The sequence below is a fragment of the Perna viridis genome, chromosome 3 (genome assembly GCF_037379345.1).
Source record: "Perna viridis isolate PV_CMFRI_1.1 ecotype Kerala chromosome 3, ASM3737934v1, whole genome shotgun sequence".
Classification (NCBI taxonomy): Eukaryota; Metazoa; Mollusca; class Bivalvia; order Mytilida; family Mytilidae; genus Perna; species Perna viridis.
The window spans coordinates 1,488,137-1,508,412 of NC_142447.1; the positions used below are offsets into that span (position 1 = coordinate 1,488,137).

Sequence of the window (20,276 nt, forward strand, 5' to 3'; positions counted from 1 at the left end):
CAGACGGGATGAGCAGATGTTGACGCTGAATAAGTTATCCACTCATAATTATTTCTATTATTTATTTTGACGAGTTCATTTTATTTCCTGATGTTATGTGGTTTTCCAGTTGCAAACTTGTTGAAGTGTAATCAAGGGAAACAAGGTTATAGCAGTAATCAAACTAATGTAATCCAGGGACCAAGACCATACATGGAAAACAGACAATACACAACAAAGAACATAAAGTAACTAAAATCATACATACAAAGCAACAAAATCAGATGAGCAACTCGGACACTAAATACTGGGAGCATGGACCAGGATCATGGTTTTCTAGAAACACCCGCCGAGTTGCTAAAAAAATGTCCAATCCGTGGTCGACGAAAGAGGAAAGGAAAACCATGACACGTTGATAAAACAGAGTGAAGGAATAGGTCAGCAAGTAGAGGAGCACAATTTGTTCCCATTGGAATGCCGACCGTTTGTTGAAAATCGGGTCCACCACGCTGGACAAATTTTTTGTCGATTAAAATGTCAGCATTTTGTAAACATAGTCTTCTGTATATTTGGAAGATGATTTGGAATTATTTCTTACAAAGTATGAGGAATCTATACCAAGGACTAAATATTTGTATCTAGGTGTACCATCTTTTTTGAGAAAAAAAACCAACGATGTATAATGTTTCAGTCGGGATTTAACTGAGTATGTGGAATAGAAGTATACAGTGTTGAAAAATCATAGGTTTTAATGCTATTATATTCTGATAATAGTTTTGAGCAGATTGTCTCCAAAAGATCTTTCAATTTTTTTAGGATCCACATTAAATAACCAGTACGGGAGTAACAAATGTTGTGGTAGGACTGCAGACCCTCTTTGACAGCTGTGAATATAGAAGTTAAAAGTTTTGAAAGATTTGGTGGTACATTTTGCAGATCCAGCTATGAAACGTTGTTTGTATGGATTCTTGTGGAGTTTCGGAATCCAGAACATAGACGGTAAATCACAATCACTGTCCTTGGTAGAGAGACCAAGGAGGATATCACAGATTTTCCACAATCTCTTCTTTGGAGAGTGTGGTAGCAGTATAAGTCTTAGTACTGCTATTATTTTCTACGTCTACCTCTGATAGCAAACATTGGATGTAAAACGTTATGCAGACAAAAACAATGTTGTTTCGTCTGCTGGTAAGACAACATATTTGTCATGTATAGTAGACAATGTTTTTGCTACATCTGGGTCTTTGAAAACTGATGTAGCATTGGCACGCATTGACCTGCTTAAAATTTTAATTCGTTTCTATCGTAATTGAAAGTAATTGAAGAACCGTCGATCCATGTAAATGTCTTTTTGTACTCAATGTCTCTTAATCCAAGCATCACCCCAGACATACGTTTAGCTGTCATAGCGTGGCAAAATAATTGAAATGTAGTAACAAACAATCGTACACAGCAGCTATATACAATATAATACTTGAATGATATATTGAATGGACTAATAATTAATATCATACTATGTAAATATTATATATCTGTAGAATAATCTTGTTTTACGAATTAATTATTCCAAAGTTAAACTTATTTTAATTACAAAACAAAATGATACCAAATTCTCACAGTTTAAAAACAATATTATAAATTAAGTGTTTTATTCGTTTTTCCCATTATCTTGATGATGTGTGATTTTAACTTACTTTAACAAAAATTATGTTACCTGCCATTTGTCTTTCAATGAATAATATCTCTCTGCTATTGTCTACCTTTGCTAAATTTCCTCCATGATTTTGACATAACGCCTGTTAAGAAGGAGAAGTAACATTGCGAAACTAAATATAAAAAAAATGACCGTAATTTATGCAAAAAATACGATGATCATAAATTATATACACAACGGAAAAGAAAATTGATTTATTCACCGTTTATCTTTTGGTTTTGACAGTCTTTTCCGTCAACGGCGTGCATGGGTAAGACATTCTTTACATTTTGATATGAATATTTAATTAATTTATACATTTAAGACACATTTGTCATTCAGGAAATCACGATATTGTTTTCCCGTATTATTGAGGTATTTGTTCACATTTTTTTAGTAAATGATGGTCTATCGTTCTGATGCATGACCAAAATACACATTTAGTCTTCTAATGATATACATGCACACAAGTATATATTGAACCCCGTGAGACAGTATTGTACTTTGAATGTATGCTTGCACGATAAATAAATCATGAACAGTAAAAAAATCACCATTTTGTAAAATCTAAGTAAACAAAAGTTGAATTTTTGATCCAGATTGGATATTGATTACTAAAAACAGATGCAAAATAGATGTGTATTTTTGAATTTAAATGTCATTTATACCTTGTATATTCAATAAAAAAAACAACATTAACCTGGGACATGTCCACCTCCAGGGATTAGACTTTGTGTTGAGAACTGATTTGGTTATTATATATAGTTGCCCTGGGAACGAAAAATGCTGCTCAAATGGTTGTGGTCATGATTGCTTTCCTCCGTTATATAGATGAATGCCACTTATTTGTTACATATGATTTTGCAAAAGGTCATAAAATGGTTAGAAAAGAAAAAAAAAACATTGCTTTTTTGAAGTTAACGGACATTCAAATTCGTTTTGTGACCCATTGAGTCAACCTTTTAAAAAATAAGTTGAAAATCTATTAGTCATCGGTTTTTACCACATTTGTTAGCGGTACCCATACCTTCAAAAACCTTCTCATAATATTAAATTGCCTTTTTTTTAAAAACATTCTTATTGCAGTGACATGATTATTATTTTTTAATTCTACTAGGACATCACCTTATCATATGATGTAATGAATAATTTGCTTCATCAGATATCTGGTTCAGTTTCACAATTTCCCAATTAATTCGATCCGAAAATAAACACAACTAAGTATCATTTCTTACTTCCATCTTGATTTAAATTGAATCTCACTGTGCATTACCTATGGTAGCAGAATGATGCTATTTGTGTTTCTAAAGATCTCATGTTGACACTATACAGAAATCAAAACATCAATCAAATCAAATTATTATCATTCATGCTACTCGTGTAAAGAAGTATATGACTACGTGTGCCAGAAAAACGAATTTATATTGCGATGAAATTACAATTCCAACAAATGGTTTCATGAATTAAGAAGCAATACAGATCAGAATCATGCAAAATGTGATTCGTGGTAGAAAAGCTACATATTTTTGTCGACATATTGTTTAAAATGTAATAGATAGAAATTAACAAGTGGCTTTTCGTATAACCCTTGTTCTTAAGATATAACAATTATGTAGAATGCACTTTAGAAAACTCGGTAAACTACAAAAACACTAAAGAAACTAAAACACAATATGAACTGTTGGATTTTCAATGTGTTTTATCTCCTTAAAGCAGACAGATTAGAAAGAATAATTATACATTTTACAATATTAATATAGTCCTAACAGCAACTTAAAAAAAAATAAAATGTGTAGCATTTTTTTGGGGTGTACCACACATTACTTAATTTGCATGATTTCTATGAAGACTACCTCTTAAGCAACGAATATACGTTTAAAGAAACGAATCAAATGTACATGAATGTCACAAAATTTTTATGTATAAACTTGTTTGAATGTAGTTATATTGGATATTTTGAAATTTAATAATATCATATACTTTATTTTTGTTTTGTTTTGTTTTGTTTTTTTGTTTTTTGTTTGTTATTTTTTTTTCAGAAAATAGCCTCGATTGAAGAAGACAAGTGCCAGTAAATTATTTTACAAACAAAAGACTGCCATTCTAATTTATCCTCTTTCATCTAAGTCTATCATATGGACAAGCTCAATAAATGCATCTAAATGTGTTTCGATGTGGATTGGCAGTCCAATCGGAAACATACTTTGTACAGAATATCTTTTCGCTAGATCCTGTAATCGTAGTTTCTGCTATATAGATGACGTATTATCTTTAAACAATCCTAATTTCGGGGATTTGATACATCGCATCTACCACAAATAACTTGAGATGAAGGATACTACAGACACTGTGAAGTTAGCCTCATATCTTGACCTACACTTAGAAATCGATGGTAAAGGAAAACTATTGACCAAACTTTACGACAAACGTGATGACTTTTCATTCAGAATTGTCAACTTTCCTTTCATCCGGGCAACATCCCTTAAGCACCTGCGTATTGAGTGTTCATATCACAACTCATACATTATTGCCAGAGCTTGCCGAAACTATGCAGACCTTTTGTATCGCGCTAGAACTCTAACAAATAGGCTTCTGGAACAGGGTTATGTTGCTACATGATTGAAGTCATCACTACAGAAGTTTTATGGTCGTCATCATGAACTCGTGGATCGTTATTATGTATCCATCTGCAAAAACGAAAACTGATTTATTCAACGGGTCATAGTTTTCCTTTCCTCGTTTGTCTTCTTTGGACTTGACTTTTATGAACAACTCAGTAGGTATTTCTAGAAAAGCAGAGTACGCTTACCCTATCGGTGCATCTGGTCCATGCTCCCAGTTCTTAGTCCCAGTTGCTATTTTCTTTTGTGACTTTGTACGTAATATTTAGGTTATTTTATGCCCTGTATTGTATGTGTCTGTTTTTCATTTCTTGTATTTGTCCCTGATTACATTTTTCTATTTTTTTTTTATTTGTCTAATCTCTTGATTAGTCTTTTTTGATATTTTGATCTGCAAAACCTTTCATACACTAATTACAATTATAGATTCTATATCGGTTTCTCAAAATAAGAAATAAAGTTCTTTTAGAAGGGCAGAGCTTTCCAGTCGATTAGAAAAATGAATGGAAAAAATCAAATTTTTGTTTTTATGTAAAGTGTACCATACAAAACAAAAAAAACCGAGCATGTTTAAGGAAAACTACGCATTGGGTCAATGTTGATTGTGGTAGCTATACTTGATTAAATCACTTTCGGGTTTTTTTTTTTTTTTTTTCAGACAAATAAACTCCGTTTATAAATAGTTTTTATCCTTATTTCTGAAAGTTTGCAGTATTTCATTCAAATGTAAAGTTGACCTATATGTTAAAACTATTAATGCTCTCTTCTGCTGCTTATTTTTATTTATAATCAATGTTGATGAGTTTCACTAGATATTGAAAAGATAAAGTGAATACATGTACCAATGTAAACAAAGCCCTTTGTCAACATAAGAATTATGAACATTCTATTTGAAAATGAAATATCTAAAATTCAATCCTCCAATCGCATTTAACCACAACTAAGGTTAAAACAATAAAAACAATAACTTGATGCTTCAGGTTACAAAGCACGGATGGTTGTATAAAGTACAAGAATATAAGAATACAAGTATAAAGTCAAAAAATCATGCAAAACTCCTCCAATGAAAAAAAAAAAACAAAACAAAAACAACAAAAACAAAAAAAAAAAAATTGAAATTAAAAGAATAAAAAAAACCATTTAAACGTGTATTTCAAAAGTAATTGGTTTTATCAACCTCTGAACCGACCCGTGCAACTACGGATCGATGACCACTGATTGAATGATCGTTGACAGATCGATAAACGATTACCGGTGACCGATCTAAATGCGGTTCGGTTTTGTTAAATGGTCATATTTATATCAAACATTTTCATAGAAACGAACTCAAATATAGTGTCTTATTCAATGTGTTTGAAATACCATATTTACATTAAGTATATCATTTAAAATTCAAATGTCAAAGAAAAGGAATTAAATTAATGTCGTAATGTACATCTTTTCGTAAATATTTGTAAAATTGGAAAACCGAAACAAAGGAATCCGTAAAATATATCAACAGGTCAGTGGTCACATGACTGGAAACTGATCGGTGACCGATGACGGATCGTAATTATAGTTGCCCGGATCGATTCAGGTTCTGTCAGTAGTTTGGAGTTCCCAAAACTCTGGTGGTTTTCTTATCTGAAACACTGCTTAACTCTTTAAAAGACAACCACTTCATGGATGGCTGAAAAAGTGTGTTTTTGAACTTTTAAAAAGATCATTTTAACTTTCTTTTTCAGGGCACTTCTACTGATGAGTCAGGTTGTTGCGAACTATGCGCAATAATAATGGACATTTATATGTTTAATATTCATGTTTGTTTGTTTGTTGTGGTTTAACGTCCGAGCAGCAATATTTCAGCTATATTCAGACAATTTAATATTCATACTTACATGTTTTTAATTATTGAGCACTTTAAAGACTTTAATTGCATGATTTGTTTACTAACTTTAATCCTTTGTTTATCTTTAGAAATAATTGACAGTTTCTGGAAATTACCTGTTACTAAAAATAGAAAAATTGTCATGGTTTTTAGTTATTTATAGAATGTTCTTGAACCAGAATTATAGAGATAATTGTAGATTGTTCCAGATATAGAACTTTCTTTTTATTTGGTATATATGGAAGAATTTTTAGTTACACTTGGTTCAGTTAATATGATTGATAATAATGTGTTATCAGTTTATTCCAATGTGGTACTGAAGTAGCTGTTTGTACATATTGTAAATAAGTTTACAGTTCAAATAAATTTGGAAACATATTCCGTGTTAGTCTGAATTTCGCCACACAGGTTACATGTGTATCAATAAAATCTTAAACCAATAGTCTTTTCTTTACTTCTGATGATACATGTAATTACTCACAATGAGTATCTTACCATGATAGTGTCTGAATCATATGAAGCATATGAAGCATAAACATCAATATGAGAACATGACACTCCCAATGTGTGCATCATGCCATTATCAATAATACAAAGTAATGTATTTTTTTTAAGTTATCCAAGATTGCAAATATACTTTTTGGTGAAAATTCCACGTGTATTAAATGTCGTATAACTAAATAAATGTAGACAATCATCGTGATTTCCTATAGGGTATATGCGATTGCTGTAAAATAATCGCGTAAAATGGACTATGGTTATGTTTTTTGTGTCTTATTTTTGCTGTCGATTGATACACTGTTGAAATAAATGTTTCGTTCATTGTGAAACGTGTCAAAAATAACATCGTTACAGAAACAGATAATAGTTTCACCTGCATAATCATATGCAGGTATTTATGTCTTGTAAAACCTAAACATTTGAGATCACCAGGCGTAATTAATGACAATCAAAGTTATTTGTATATAAATGTTGAACCAAAAAAAAAAAAAAAAAAAAAAAAACAGATGAATTAAAGTCCGTCTAGGAAGATGTCGCTCGACGTACTGCTCCTTTTTATGACTGTATTCTGGTTGTTATGTTGATGTTAACATTGGAAATGTTGGACCTTCATCTGTGGCAACATCCCTTCGGCTCCTGCGTATGGAGTGTTCATATCACAACTCATACTTTATGCCAGAGCTTGCCAAAACTACGCAGACTTTTTGTATCGCGCTAGAACTCTAACAAATAGGCTTCTGGAACAGGGTTATGTTTCTACAAGATTGAAGTCATCACTACAGAAGTTTTATGGTCGTCATCATGAACTCGTGGATCGTTATGGTGTATCCATCAGCACCATGAAAACTGATTTATTCAACTGGTCATAGTTTTCCTTTCCTCGTTTGTCTACCCCGGACTTGACTTTTGTGAGAAACTCGGCGGGTGTTTCTAGAAAAGCAGAGGACGCTTATCCTACCGGTGCACCAGGTCCATGCTCCCAGTTTTTAGTGGAGTACGAGTTGCTCATTTACTTTTATTACTTTGTATGTATGATTTTAGTTACTTTATGTTCTTTGTTGTGTATATCTGTTTTCCATGTCTGGTCTTTGGCCCTGGATTACATTCTTTTGATTACCGCTATAACCTTGGTTCCCTTGATTACTCTTTAATACAAAATTGCAACTTTATTGTTTTAAATGCGTGTTGGGTTGCTCTGTGTGCTTTGTTTCATTTTGCTTGTTAACTGTTTTTAAATTGTGTATCGTTAGTTCATAGTGCATACACACAAGTCTTTTTTGTATATTTCCGTGTGAACATTAACTCATTCTATACGAAAAGAATATCATCAAATATGGCATATGTGTTGGAATATACAAGAAATAATGAAACGTAATTGATGGGGTGTTAAGCGTGCTATTCTAGAAAACCTAGTTTGACCCACCTGTCATTTTAAAATGCATGTTCCAGGTCATGACCATTGCTGTGGATTCCAACTTTCCAGTTTTTTATCCAGATATCTTCATCTGTTGTACGGATTTTTTATTTAATTGGCCTTTTGACTATTGCCTAAATTTAATCAGTTCGGAAATTTTGTTATTATCCTTCATTAACACTTGATAGTTCGTTTAGTACTTTTGCTTGAAAATAAAAGCCTGATATATAACACACTGTCTCCAGTTTTTGTTTCTGTGCTACTGTTATCATAAAAATTCAGAAAATATTGACATTTTGTATAAACATATTTACTTCCGACTTTCATATTTCCTTTGGTGGATATTCAAAATCCTACAATACTGGATAAGCATTGGTTTATAATCATAGCGCTAGTAAACCATCAGCTTTGTAAAAGTAGGGTACACGTAAAAGCAAGGAGTAATCAAAATTTTAGGGTACACTAAGAATTTATTGAAATAAAGCAAAAAACCCCAATTATATATTCTAACATGTACGAACCAACAACAGTAATCAATTATCAACATGGAATGGTAGGGACGTCTTTTTAGAGATTAAGATTTAACCATAAATGCTTACATAAAATATACTATTGGAAAATGAAAAGCAATTTCTGGTGTGAAATTGGTTGTTTTACAGAACAAAAACATCAATTGTGATTTTGAAATATGTGTTTTGTTAGAGCACGATTCTTTCCAAAAAAACATTTTCCAACCTTCTGAAATAAGAGTCAACAGGTGAACCGGGCTGTTTAGCGGAAATTATATATTCCAATGATAAGTACTAGACAGAGAAAAGAAAACACACAATAAAGAGCATAAATAACATATAAAAAACGTACAAAGAAACAAAAATAACTAAGCATCCAGGATTAATAAAGGTTCTTATTCAACTAGGTGAACGAAAATAAATCCATGAACATAAAATAATCACACGGGAATGAGCAACATGGACGTCACTAAAGCATAGACCAGGTGCATGGGCTGGGTAAGTGTTATTAACCTTTATAGTGAAAAAAAAACAACAAACGAGCAAATATATGGTAATCAAGTCATGTATCAAGGAGCAGAAAGATATATTCAATACGATTCACGTTCCAGAAATATACTACGGCTTATATGATTAACCAATATGTAGTTTATACCACACAAATGATAGAGTAAAATGTGACGTCATACCGGATATACAACATCGAACTTGTTACTTACCAAATTTTACTCACAGTCTAACAGGTGCTTCAGGCGTAGCAGTTAATGCTTGCCCTTCCGATGCGCATGATATCACTCCCGATGTTTAGGCAGATAATAATGCCACAGAAATTATACTGTTGTACTGTGTTCCTTATCTGCAACGTAGTTTTAAATTAGTTTCCTGTTTTTACAATGTATTTGTTTTTTTAGGGCGGATTAGTATGTCTCTTATCTGTTGTGTTTTGGTAGATTTTGTCGGTACTTAAAAGAACTTTTTTATGTAGCTACACGAGGCTAGTATTGCTTATATTCAAAAAATCTTGATCTGACCTTGTAAGTAAAACAAATTCCAAAATGCCATTATAATTCAAAATTCAATTAACAAAACTTCAATAATGAGATTTGGATTAAAGTAAGGGTGAAAGGTTTTAAAATACGGACAAATAATTAATTTAAATTTAAACCATAGTTCAATACACGTCTAAATGCAGTTAATAAATGAGTCCCTCGTTCTTTAGTTTTAGTCACAATTTAAGACAAAGAAAATGGTAAGACAAACAAGAAGCGATTCGTATATGTAAAACAAAATCAGAAACAGTTATTTACTAGTTCATCAGTCGATTGTTGCTCTTTCGCGATAAAAAAAAAGTTACATAGAATGTGTTTGAGAATAGATCACACAAATGTAATGCAAGTTTACTCTACATATTGGTGTTTCAGAACGTAAAAAGCATTATTAAAACATGTTTGTTTTATGTGGACATAATAAAAAAACACTTGTCGGCTTGAAATTTAATTATAAAGAGCAAATTCTTCACTTTCCAGTTGTTTACTTCTTTTTCTCACAGAGGGGATAAGCTGATGCTGACGCTGGATAAGTTATCCACTCATAATTATTTCTATTAAGTATTATGACGAATTCCTTTTGTCCACTGTTGTTATTTGGTCTTCCATTTGCAAACTTGTTGAAAGTAATTGAAGAACCGTCGATCCATGTAAATGTCCCTTCGTGCTCAATGTCGCTTAATCCAAGCATCACCCCCGACATACGTTTAGCTGTCATAGTGTGGCAAAATAATTGAAATGTAGTAACAAACAATCGTACACAGCAGCTATATACAATATAATACTTAAATAATACATTGAATGGATTAAAAAAATAATATCATAGTATGTAAACATTATATATCGGTAGAATAATCTTGTTATACGAATTAATTATTCCAAAGTTAAACTTATTTAAATTACAAAACAAAATAAGATCAAAATTTCACAGCTAAAAACATTATTATAAATTAAGCGTTTTATTCGTTTTTCCAATTACCTTGATGATGTGTGATTTTAACTTATTTTAACAAAAAATATGTTACCTGCCATTTGTCTTTCAATGAATAATACCTCTCTGCTATTGTCTACCTTTGCTAGATTTCCTCCATGATTTTGACATAACGTCTGTTAAGAAGGAGAAGTAACATTGAGAAACTGAATGACAGTAAGATATGCAAACATAAAGCTAATCACACGGTGCATACAAAATAACATCATTTCAGTATTAATATCTAACGAATAGATGATCAAAACAAGTAAATGACGTCACAGTCAGATAACAAAAGTTGGTCTTTGACATGGTGTTTTTTTTTTATATTCAATTTAATGTCAAATATCCAAAACAAAAACAATGAAGAAGGATTAGAAAAATGCTACTGGGCAAAAATTATGGAAGTATCACAGGAATATGTATGTATAAAGTCAAGTACTCTGTTGATGAACAAGTCCTGGTTGCATTTAAGTTTTTTCTTTACGAAAATGAAAGGCTACCCTTTTTATCGCATTTACCGTTTTTTTTTTGTTTTTTGTTTGTTTTTTGTTTTTGTTTTTGTTTTGTTTGTTTGTTTGTTTGTTTGTTTGTTTTTGGGTGGGGGGGTAATGTTTTGCCACATTTATATCCAGAAATAACGTATAATTTACTTCACTCAAAAACTTCTATAGTACATCGATGAATCAAATAACACATTATACTTGTTTCGACATCGAAATGCCACGCCTTTATCAGGACTATGAAAACATTACTATATACGAGATGATATATTTGATATAGAAACCTGATTCTTTGTAGAAATTATTCGTCTTTTAGTTTTATGAATACAGATTATATGAATGATCATATTGTGTTTGTACAACAACTTGATTCACATTGTCACTCTGATACACTTTTGTTTCATATTACAGTACTTTTATGGTTTATGGAGAATGTAAATATTTATTAAGATATAGGCAATGGTGACTCGATGGGGGATAGGGATTTTTCCTCGGAGAAGGGGGAATTCTCAATGGAGAATGAAGATGGGATAGGGAATGGGAATGGGGTAATATATGATGCAAATGGAAATTTAATACAATACAAGAGCTGTTTGACAGTTTCATCAGGAGATTTGTATGTGTAAGAACGGTGACTAGGCTTTACTTCTGTTTTCTATACAAATATACTTAAGGATGTTCGATGGTCTGTTTAAGAATAGCAAGGATTTCAAAGGGTTGAGAAATCTTATGATATTTTTAGCTACAACAATATAACAAAAGAACAAATAGATGGGTCTGTGCGCTCGTTTTTTTAGATAAAAGCATTTGAAATTTTGGCGGGAAAAGGATTTCTCTAGATTTTTTCATACGTTTTGTCTTAGTAATTTTTTTTATCTATTACATTTAGAACCACTGAAGGAATTACAAGGATTTCATAGTATTCCCTCAAATAACATTCTAAGGTGTGTTTAACAAAATTATGAAAAGAAAAGTGGGGGTCAATGGGCAAAATATTAATGCTATGAAATGGAAAAAAAACCAGAGGAGTCCAAAAATCAGTCAAAAAATGGCTGAAAATCCTTAGAATTAGAAAGGAATAAATAAGAGTATACTCAGAACAGTATTTTAGATAGGAGATTTGCTCTTCTGGTAATAATTACCTTAGCTTTATTCCAATCCATTAAACTGGCTTGTAACAAATAACAGCTTCCTTCAAATTCCACCCAATTATCAGCACACGCTGTAAGAAATGAGTGTTATTTCGATACTAGACATAATCTAGGTTGATACTGTTCATTAAAGCAGCTCAGGTTGTTAAAAATACCTAAAGTCACTAGCACCTGTATATTAAGACAAGGTAAGTAGCAGTTCGATTTTACCAAAGAAAGAAAGAAAACTCTAGCGCTTCTAGAAAAAACAAAGACAGGTAAAACATTACCAAGAAAAAAAAAGGAGAGACACTTAAAATGAAAGAAGCTCATTTTCTTTTGTTTTTTAGCAATAGGGGAACTTTCTACTATGGATTTATAAAGAAAATTACGTACGAATCCGTCTAGAATCGGACAATATGTGTATAAGGTGTGGTTTATGAGATTTCATTGAATTAACCAAGTGTTTATAATTGATAACATCAAGAAATAATCATCAAAGTGTTTGTAAAATTTGACAAGATTTTGATAGGTAAAATTTAGTTGAAATATACTACGGTGAAATGGCGGGGATATTTTTCCCGCAATTGTTCTTCATATAAACAATCAAAACGTTCCTACATCACATGTGCTTCAGGTTCAATTCAAATAACATTTTAGTTGTTTTCTAGATTATTGAATATATCTGAGACACAAAAGATCTAATTGAAAGTTATGATGTGCATCCATTACCTGCTTTTTACATAGAATGGTACTTAAAATGTCATTACCTTAAGGGGAAGGAGAAGGAAAAGAAAATGATCAATGTTTATAAAAATCCTTGCATGTACATAGTGATAATAATATACATGTTCTGTTCAGTAACAGCATAATTTTAACAGGATAAATACATATATAATTAAGATTGTATGCTTACGAAGAAAAGACCTTAAAGATTGTCCGATTTCTTCCAATTTAATTTTCATCTGCTGCATCTGGGCTTCTATTACTCTTATCCGATTGTCTAGCTTAACTTTGTAATCTTTATATGCAGGGAACATTTCGAGAACTGATTGCTCTTCTTGAATTGATGTCTGTCCACAAATGGCAACTATTATGACACACAGTGCAATAAACTTCATTCTCGATTACTATGAATAAAATAAGATAAGCAGTACAGTATCATTGTGTGATATGAAAATAATGGGAAATTAAGAAAGTGATGGCTGATACCATACCCCCTCATAGATTCTCCATGCTTTATATCTTATGAGCACTACCACTGTTTGAGAATTATATTTGTTGTAAACATAATTTTTTTTATTGTTGTGAACTGCCTGATACCCATATTGACCATTTCCGTTGACATAGCTGCTTCAAATTGGTTTATCAAGAATCTAACGTTTGTGCCAATTCAAGATTTAGTCTTCTTTAACGATGCTCTGTAGAGTACTAATTATCGAGATTTTCCCATCTTTCACGAGAAAAAGTTTGTGTTTGATTTTTCTCTCTTGGAATTAGCTTTCTGATTAAATGTTTCGAATTAAAAGGACATACATTTAACAGCAGATCATGACGTATGAATTTGGCAATCGATACATCGCGGCCAGCTGGATGTCGTGAGGTCACGCGAAAACTTACGTGATAAACGAACTGCAATTTAATCAACAATCACCGGTAATTCCCGATACAATCAATTTTTTAAAATAACCTCAATATAAGCACAAAACAGTCAGATATGATCATTCACTACTTACTTTATATCTAATTGGGTGATATTTTCTATTTCAATCTAACTAGCACGTTTAAAGAATCACAAATAAGGGATCAGCCCAGCCTACAATAAAAACTAGGACCATGTATTTTGTGCATCATTTGTGTAGTTGTATTCTGCTCTTCCTGAAACATCCCTCTGACTTATTCATAAAATGTCACGTCCAGGGTAGGCACATAAAAGACATTTAAGATAAGCATTGCAAACATTCTAAAGACAAGCTTTATAAGTTACAGTAAAATTCACAAAAAAGTTAGATTTAATTATTTATAAATAAATTCAAATGACATACGAATTTTTAATCGAAACCTTAAGCTTATAAATTAGACACCCTTACCTGGGAAAATCTACATAAAATATTAAGCATGAATTTAATTGTAGTGTTGTTGGTTACTTCAATTTCTAAAGTCTTAAACAAGAAAAATGAACTAACCTTTTTAGAGTCGGCAAGATATACAAAGGTTATGATCATGCTGTTATATATACAAGCAAATATATAAGTGCCAACACATATGGCAACAATATTAATTGATACTAAATGTTTGATACAGTTGATGTGAAATGGATTATTTCTAAATTCAGAATTATATAGTCACCAGAACACTTAAAATTATCCCTAGTGCTATTTCTGTTTTATCTTGTGGACATAAACTTCTTATTTTTAGTTTACAATTCTGAATTGTATTTGCTTGCTTTTAAAAATACGGACATCATTACGCACTTTATATTTAAATTGATTTCTGTTTGCATATGTAAAACAATACTTCATAAATGTCTTTTTTTTTAAAAACTAATTGTAGTGAAAACTTACATACACATGAATATGAAGCAAAATGTATTGTGCTGATGTTTCAATTCTTTTAACGAGATTTAAACTTAAACCACTTAAACCAAATGATTGTCACGTCTTTTGCCCCATACCAGTTTGATATGTGTGGACCCCATACCAGTTTGATATGTCTGGTCCCCATACCAGTTTGATATGTCTGGTCCCCATACCAGTTTAATATGTCTGGTCCCCATACCAGTGTGATATGTCTGGTCCCCATACCAGTTTCATATGTCTGGTCCCCATACCAGTTTGATATGTGTGGACCCCATACCAGTTTCATATGTCTGGTCCCCATACCAGTTTGATATGTGTGGCTCCATACCAGTCTGACATGTCTGGCTCCATACCAGTTTGATATGTTTGGACCCCATGTCAGTTTGATATGTGTGGCTCCATACCAGTCTGACATGTCTGGCCCCATACCAGTTTGATATGTTTGGACCCCATGTCAGTTTGATATGTGGACCCCATACCAGTTTGATATGTGTGGACCCCATACCAGTTGGATATGTGTGGACCCCAAACCAATCTGATATCTATAGCCCCATGCCAGTTTGATATGTGTGGACCCCATACCAGTTTGATATGTGTGGACCCATACCAGTTTGTAAGCAAGATCCAATTTTAGCGATTCGATATCTGGTCACATCCATACAAAATAACAATTCGATTTTCCCGAAACTTAAATTCGTGTCCTCAAAATTTAGTGAAAATATCGAATACAAAATCACTACGAATTAAATAACACTCAGTAATTTCATCTAGTTTCACCTTGGAGATTGTTTGGTTAAGTCGAATAGTTAACAACTATTTTGGAGAACGGTTCTTAACATTTATACAAAAACGCGTGGTTACACGATTGATATGACTGTAAAAACTGAAATTTACAAACAAGACTCCATAATCCGGGGGATGAAAATAATCATTTTCTTCTAAAATAATCAGTAATGTTTTGTAAATTGTTCTTTGTGCTGATTTGACCGCTGATTTACCGATAATGACAATAGCATGCAACTGTTTGTAAATCACCACTGGTATATGCACGTCGGAGAACGGTTCTTAACATTTATACAAAAACGCGTGGTTACACGATTGATATGTGCTCGAACGGCAAAGAACAAATTTGAAATAAGTAAACTAGTTTTAATCTATACTGAGTAAACCGTGTGTTAATGGAAATTATATGAGAGTTTATCTGTACCCGCTTGAAAACAAAAGAAAATAAGAGTTCATGAAAACTAAGCACAGGATAATCATGATCCATGGACAAAATACTAGAAGACAGACGAACAAAACAAATAACATAAATTACCTCGACACAAAACTTACACTAAAAAGATAAATGAGCAACCTGGATTCCACTAAAACTGTAGGGTTGGACATGAATAGTGAACCTTATATACAGTCTTAAAATAATTGATATATGTATTTCACGTCTGTTTTAAACATAGGAAAATCATGTCCCTGTACTTTGATGTTTGTCTGCATATTTTTCTATTCATAATATAAAGCGTTTTCTTTAAGTATAAAATAAATTTTGTGTATATTGTTTTTTATTATTATTATTATCATTATTATTATTATTTGCTGTTTATATGCCGTTATTAATGATGTGTTTTTTTTATTCGCTAACAAAAATGTTTTGCACACCTTTTTTCACTATTTCGAATCCATTAGTTTTTCAATAAAATTCAATTACGCGAAGCTGCATTGGGCAAAATAATTTATAAAAAAAATCTTTAGTTTTTTTCCCAAAGGGTTTGAAAACAAATATAAACAAACAACAACGAAGCTTGACATCTTAAGCAAAACTTGTATTTTCAAATCATAAAAAAAAACGTTATACATCGCTGTCACTCACAAAAGATAATACACCTAGATACACATAAGGAAATCTTGGTAGAGATTCCTCATCTTTGTGACAAATGACTCCAAATCATCCTCCAAATATAAAGAAGAGGACCTTTTCAAAATGCTGGAATTGGGAGGTTGACTTTTTATCTGATCTGATCCAAAAAAAATGAACATCGTGCAGCTAGATCCTTTAATCTCAGCTTTTGCGATATAGATAACGTATTATTGTTATACATACTAGTTTCAGGGAATTTTTGCATTGTATCTACGCCAAAGGATAGGAGATAAATGAAAATATAGACAATATGTGGTCAGCCTCATATAACCACCTGCGTATGCAGTATTGATATCACAGCTCATACGTTATGCCAGAGTTTGCCGTAACTTTGCAGATTTTTTGTATCGCGCGAGACTTCCGACAATTAGGCTTCTAGAACAGGGGTTTTATGACTGTCATCATGAAGTCGATGTATCAATCTTCACCAAGAAAACTGTTTTGTTCAACATGTCCTAGTGTTCCCTTTCCCTTTTTGTCTATTCCGGACTATGAGCAGCTAGAAATGCAGAGGACGGAATTCCTACCTGTGCACCTGATCCGCCTACCAGTTTATAATGGAATCAGAGTTGTTTATTTACTTTGTTTTCCATGTTTAGGCTTTGTCCCTGGATACATTCTTTTGATATATTCTTTGTTTCCTTGATTACTCTTTATTAGCATTAAAAAACAATTTAAAAGAGGCATCAAAGGGACCAAGATTAAAACGTGTATAGTTTTAGGTAAATATGTTTACATTTCAAATTAAGGATATGACTGTAAAAACTGAAATTTACAAACAAGACTCCATAATCCGGGGGATGAAAATTTTCTTCTAAAATAATCAGTAATGTTTTGTAAATTGTTCTTTGTGCTGATTTGACCGCTGATTTACCGATAATGACAATAGCATGCAACTGTTTGTAAATCACCACTGGTATATGCACGTCGCCATGGCAGATACAGGTTTAGCGCGCTGTTAAACCTAGCTTAAACCTACCATTCCGTCTGAAATGCCTGTACCAAGTCAGGACCATTGGGGTACCAGCTGCTCCGGTGTAGTATATATATGTTTATTTTGGACTTGACTTGATTATGAAACGGATTAGTGTTCGGTTATTTTGTTGTTGCCCTTATTAAATTAAAAACGCATGCTGTAACACCAGGAAATTTGTTCAAATTATAGTAATGGAATGAAGTTTCCATGATTTCAATCTTAGTTTTATTTTAGGCCAATAGATCTTAAATGCCTTTTTCTACTTTAATGTAGAGTATAGTGTAATGCATTTACTAATAATATAACGAGACAGGATTAATAAAGCATACACCTAATACATTGTAAAAATTATTTCCATCATCAAATACTATTGTAAAATCTATTTTCGTCTTCAAATTGTTTTTCTATTTTATCATAAAAGCCTTTTATTCTCGAATGCGGTATATAGGTCGTGTGCATTGTTGGAAATGTAATTGATTATTGAAACAATATGTTGCATAGTATACAAGTACAAATGTGTAAATAATGTTTTATCCAAACTTTACAATAGATTTGTAATAAAAAATTCTATTCATGTTCATTTGATTTAAAAATAATACACACTGAGAGAAATAAACATGTATGACCAAGATAATGAAAGCCTATTCTTTATTTTATTTTACTTTAGGTGTGTTTAAATTGTTAGCTGCTATTTATATTCAGTTATAATTCAAGAGCTTAGTACAAGACGTTCATGACAGAAAAACTGAAAAATAGATCAGAAAATTTTAATGTATAACCAGACCAATGATCCAGCTGTTGATTCACTCATAATCCATTTTCTCTATCCCAGCTAATATTTCGATATACTAGAAGAACTCCTTTAATGTAAGGGAAAGAATAAACTGAAGCAAGTAAATTATAAACACAGTGGCTCATTAGTAACTAACAAGTCTGCGTTGTGTAAAATAAAAAATGAATTGAAGATGAAAAACATGCACAATGAATTTTAAGCAAAATACTTCAAGTTTTATCCTTGGAAAACCTCAAGGTACATCATACAGACCAATAGGGATATCCAACAAAACATGTAAAATGCTAACAGAAACTGAAAGCTATTTCAGAGGATATAAAAGACTGACAAGAACATCAAAATTACAAGCATTAGAAGTTATCGGTTACTAAAATTCCAGTGGACTAGATTTGGACTTATTATTTTAGTATTTATTAGGCGAGATTTCAGGTAGTGCAATAGTGAAAAAAATAGAGGTCGAAGATATTTCTGAAATCAATTAAGGTTTAAAGAATGTGCTTTATAGACTACACTTCCGTAAAAAGCAGACCAGTTGTTAAATGTCAATACTATAGGAGGGTACTTCAGGAATTTCATTCTATGAAAATCCTAATAACCTGTCTGTCTTGAGTAATACAAAATGATCGATGTAAAAATATGAAATTGTACATCATTATTAAACTACTACTGACAACAAAAAGAACTCCAATTGAATGGGGCTACATCTTGCTCCAAATTAAATAAGTTCAACAGATTGACATTTTTTTTGTTCACTTAAAGGTAAAAAATTAGTAAGTGAATGTCGCGTAGCGGTAACTATGTGGGATATTAACGTCACTCTTCAGTTCAATTTGGCACATTTATTACGAATCAGTGATATCTGACCAAACACTCGATGAATTAAAAATATATATATTATCAAACATGCCTTAATCAAAGCTCAGAAACAGACATCGGCCAGAAGTACTGGCCATGGAATTAAACAGAATAGAGCGGCTACCCCACTTGCAGCAAGCAATGAAAAAATACAGAAAAAAATAAGGTAGTGTTGATCAGGACATTCTAGAATTTCCAGATCCCACAAAAAACTACTCTCTGAAGACGCTGTGGAAATTATTTCAAGTGCGACCTATTCAATCAATTTAGACAATAATTTTAAGCACTCAGTGGAAATTATCTTAAAGGATTCAGCCGAAGAACAATTCGTATTCTAAAATCGCAAAACGTGCAACATTCTTATAACCGACCCGTACTTCTCCAGTTCCCTTACAAACAAAACTTTCCATACAGGAAGTCACGATGACTTAAGTTGCAAATCAACAAACTTAATATATGTATTAGAATGCAACTTATGTGGTTTAGTATATGTCGGAGAAACGCCAGAACGATTAAACAAAAGAATGTGCGGTCATCGTTCGGGAATTAACACCACCAAATTCCCAACAATTTATCAACACTTTAATCAACAAGATCATTCAATCATCTCCGTGAAAGTTCATATTTTAGAACAAATTTACCATCCTACGAACAGTCCCGTTCTAAGTAAAAACTATCGTAGAAAAAGAGAGGAGTACTGGATACGCAGACTAGGTACTGCAATACCTTACGGATGCAATGACAACATCAAAAGTATAGGAAACCTTTCAAGCCAATATAACAATAACATAAATGTGATGAATTTATTTGACAAAACTCTAAGACAGGAAAGGAGTCATGGCCACCTAAGCCACCTAAGTTAAATGATGTCTCCATAGATGGTCTCCTTCCTTTCATACAAAAACCTCTTGGACTTCATCACATT

General features: G+C 32.2%; 1 protein-coding gene across 1 annotated transcript; it reads right to left on the minus strand.

The window, feature by feature from the left end:
- Nucleotides 1-10,062: 10,062 nt before the first annotated feature.
- On the minus strand, nt 10,063-14,466 carry LOC148620594 (C-type lectin domain family 7 member A-like). The gene is made up of 6 exons (XM_088573911.1): nt 14,420-14,466; nt 13,970-14,049; nt 13,150-13,363; nt 12,246-12,325; nt 10,656-10,737; nt 10,063-10,341 (listed from the first exon to the last, which is right to left on the minus strand). The coding sequence occupies exons 3-6, from the start codon at nt 13,352-13,354 to the stop codon at nt 10,115-10,117; spliced, it is 594 nt and encodes a 197-aa protein (XP_088430037.1). The 5' UTR covers nt 13,355-13,363; nt 13,970-14,049; nt 14,420-14,466; the 3' UTR covers nt 10,063-10,114.
- Between the last annotated feature and the right edge of the window lie 5,810 nt (nt 14,467-20,276).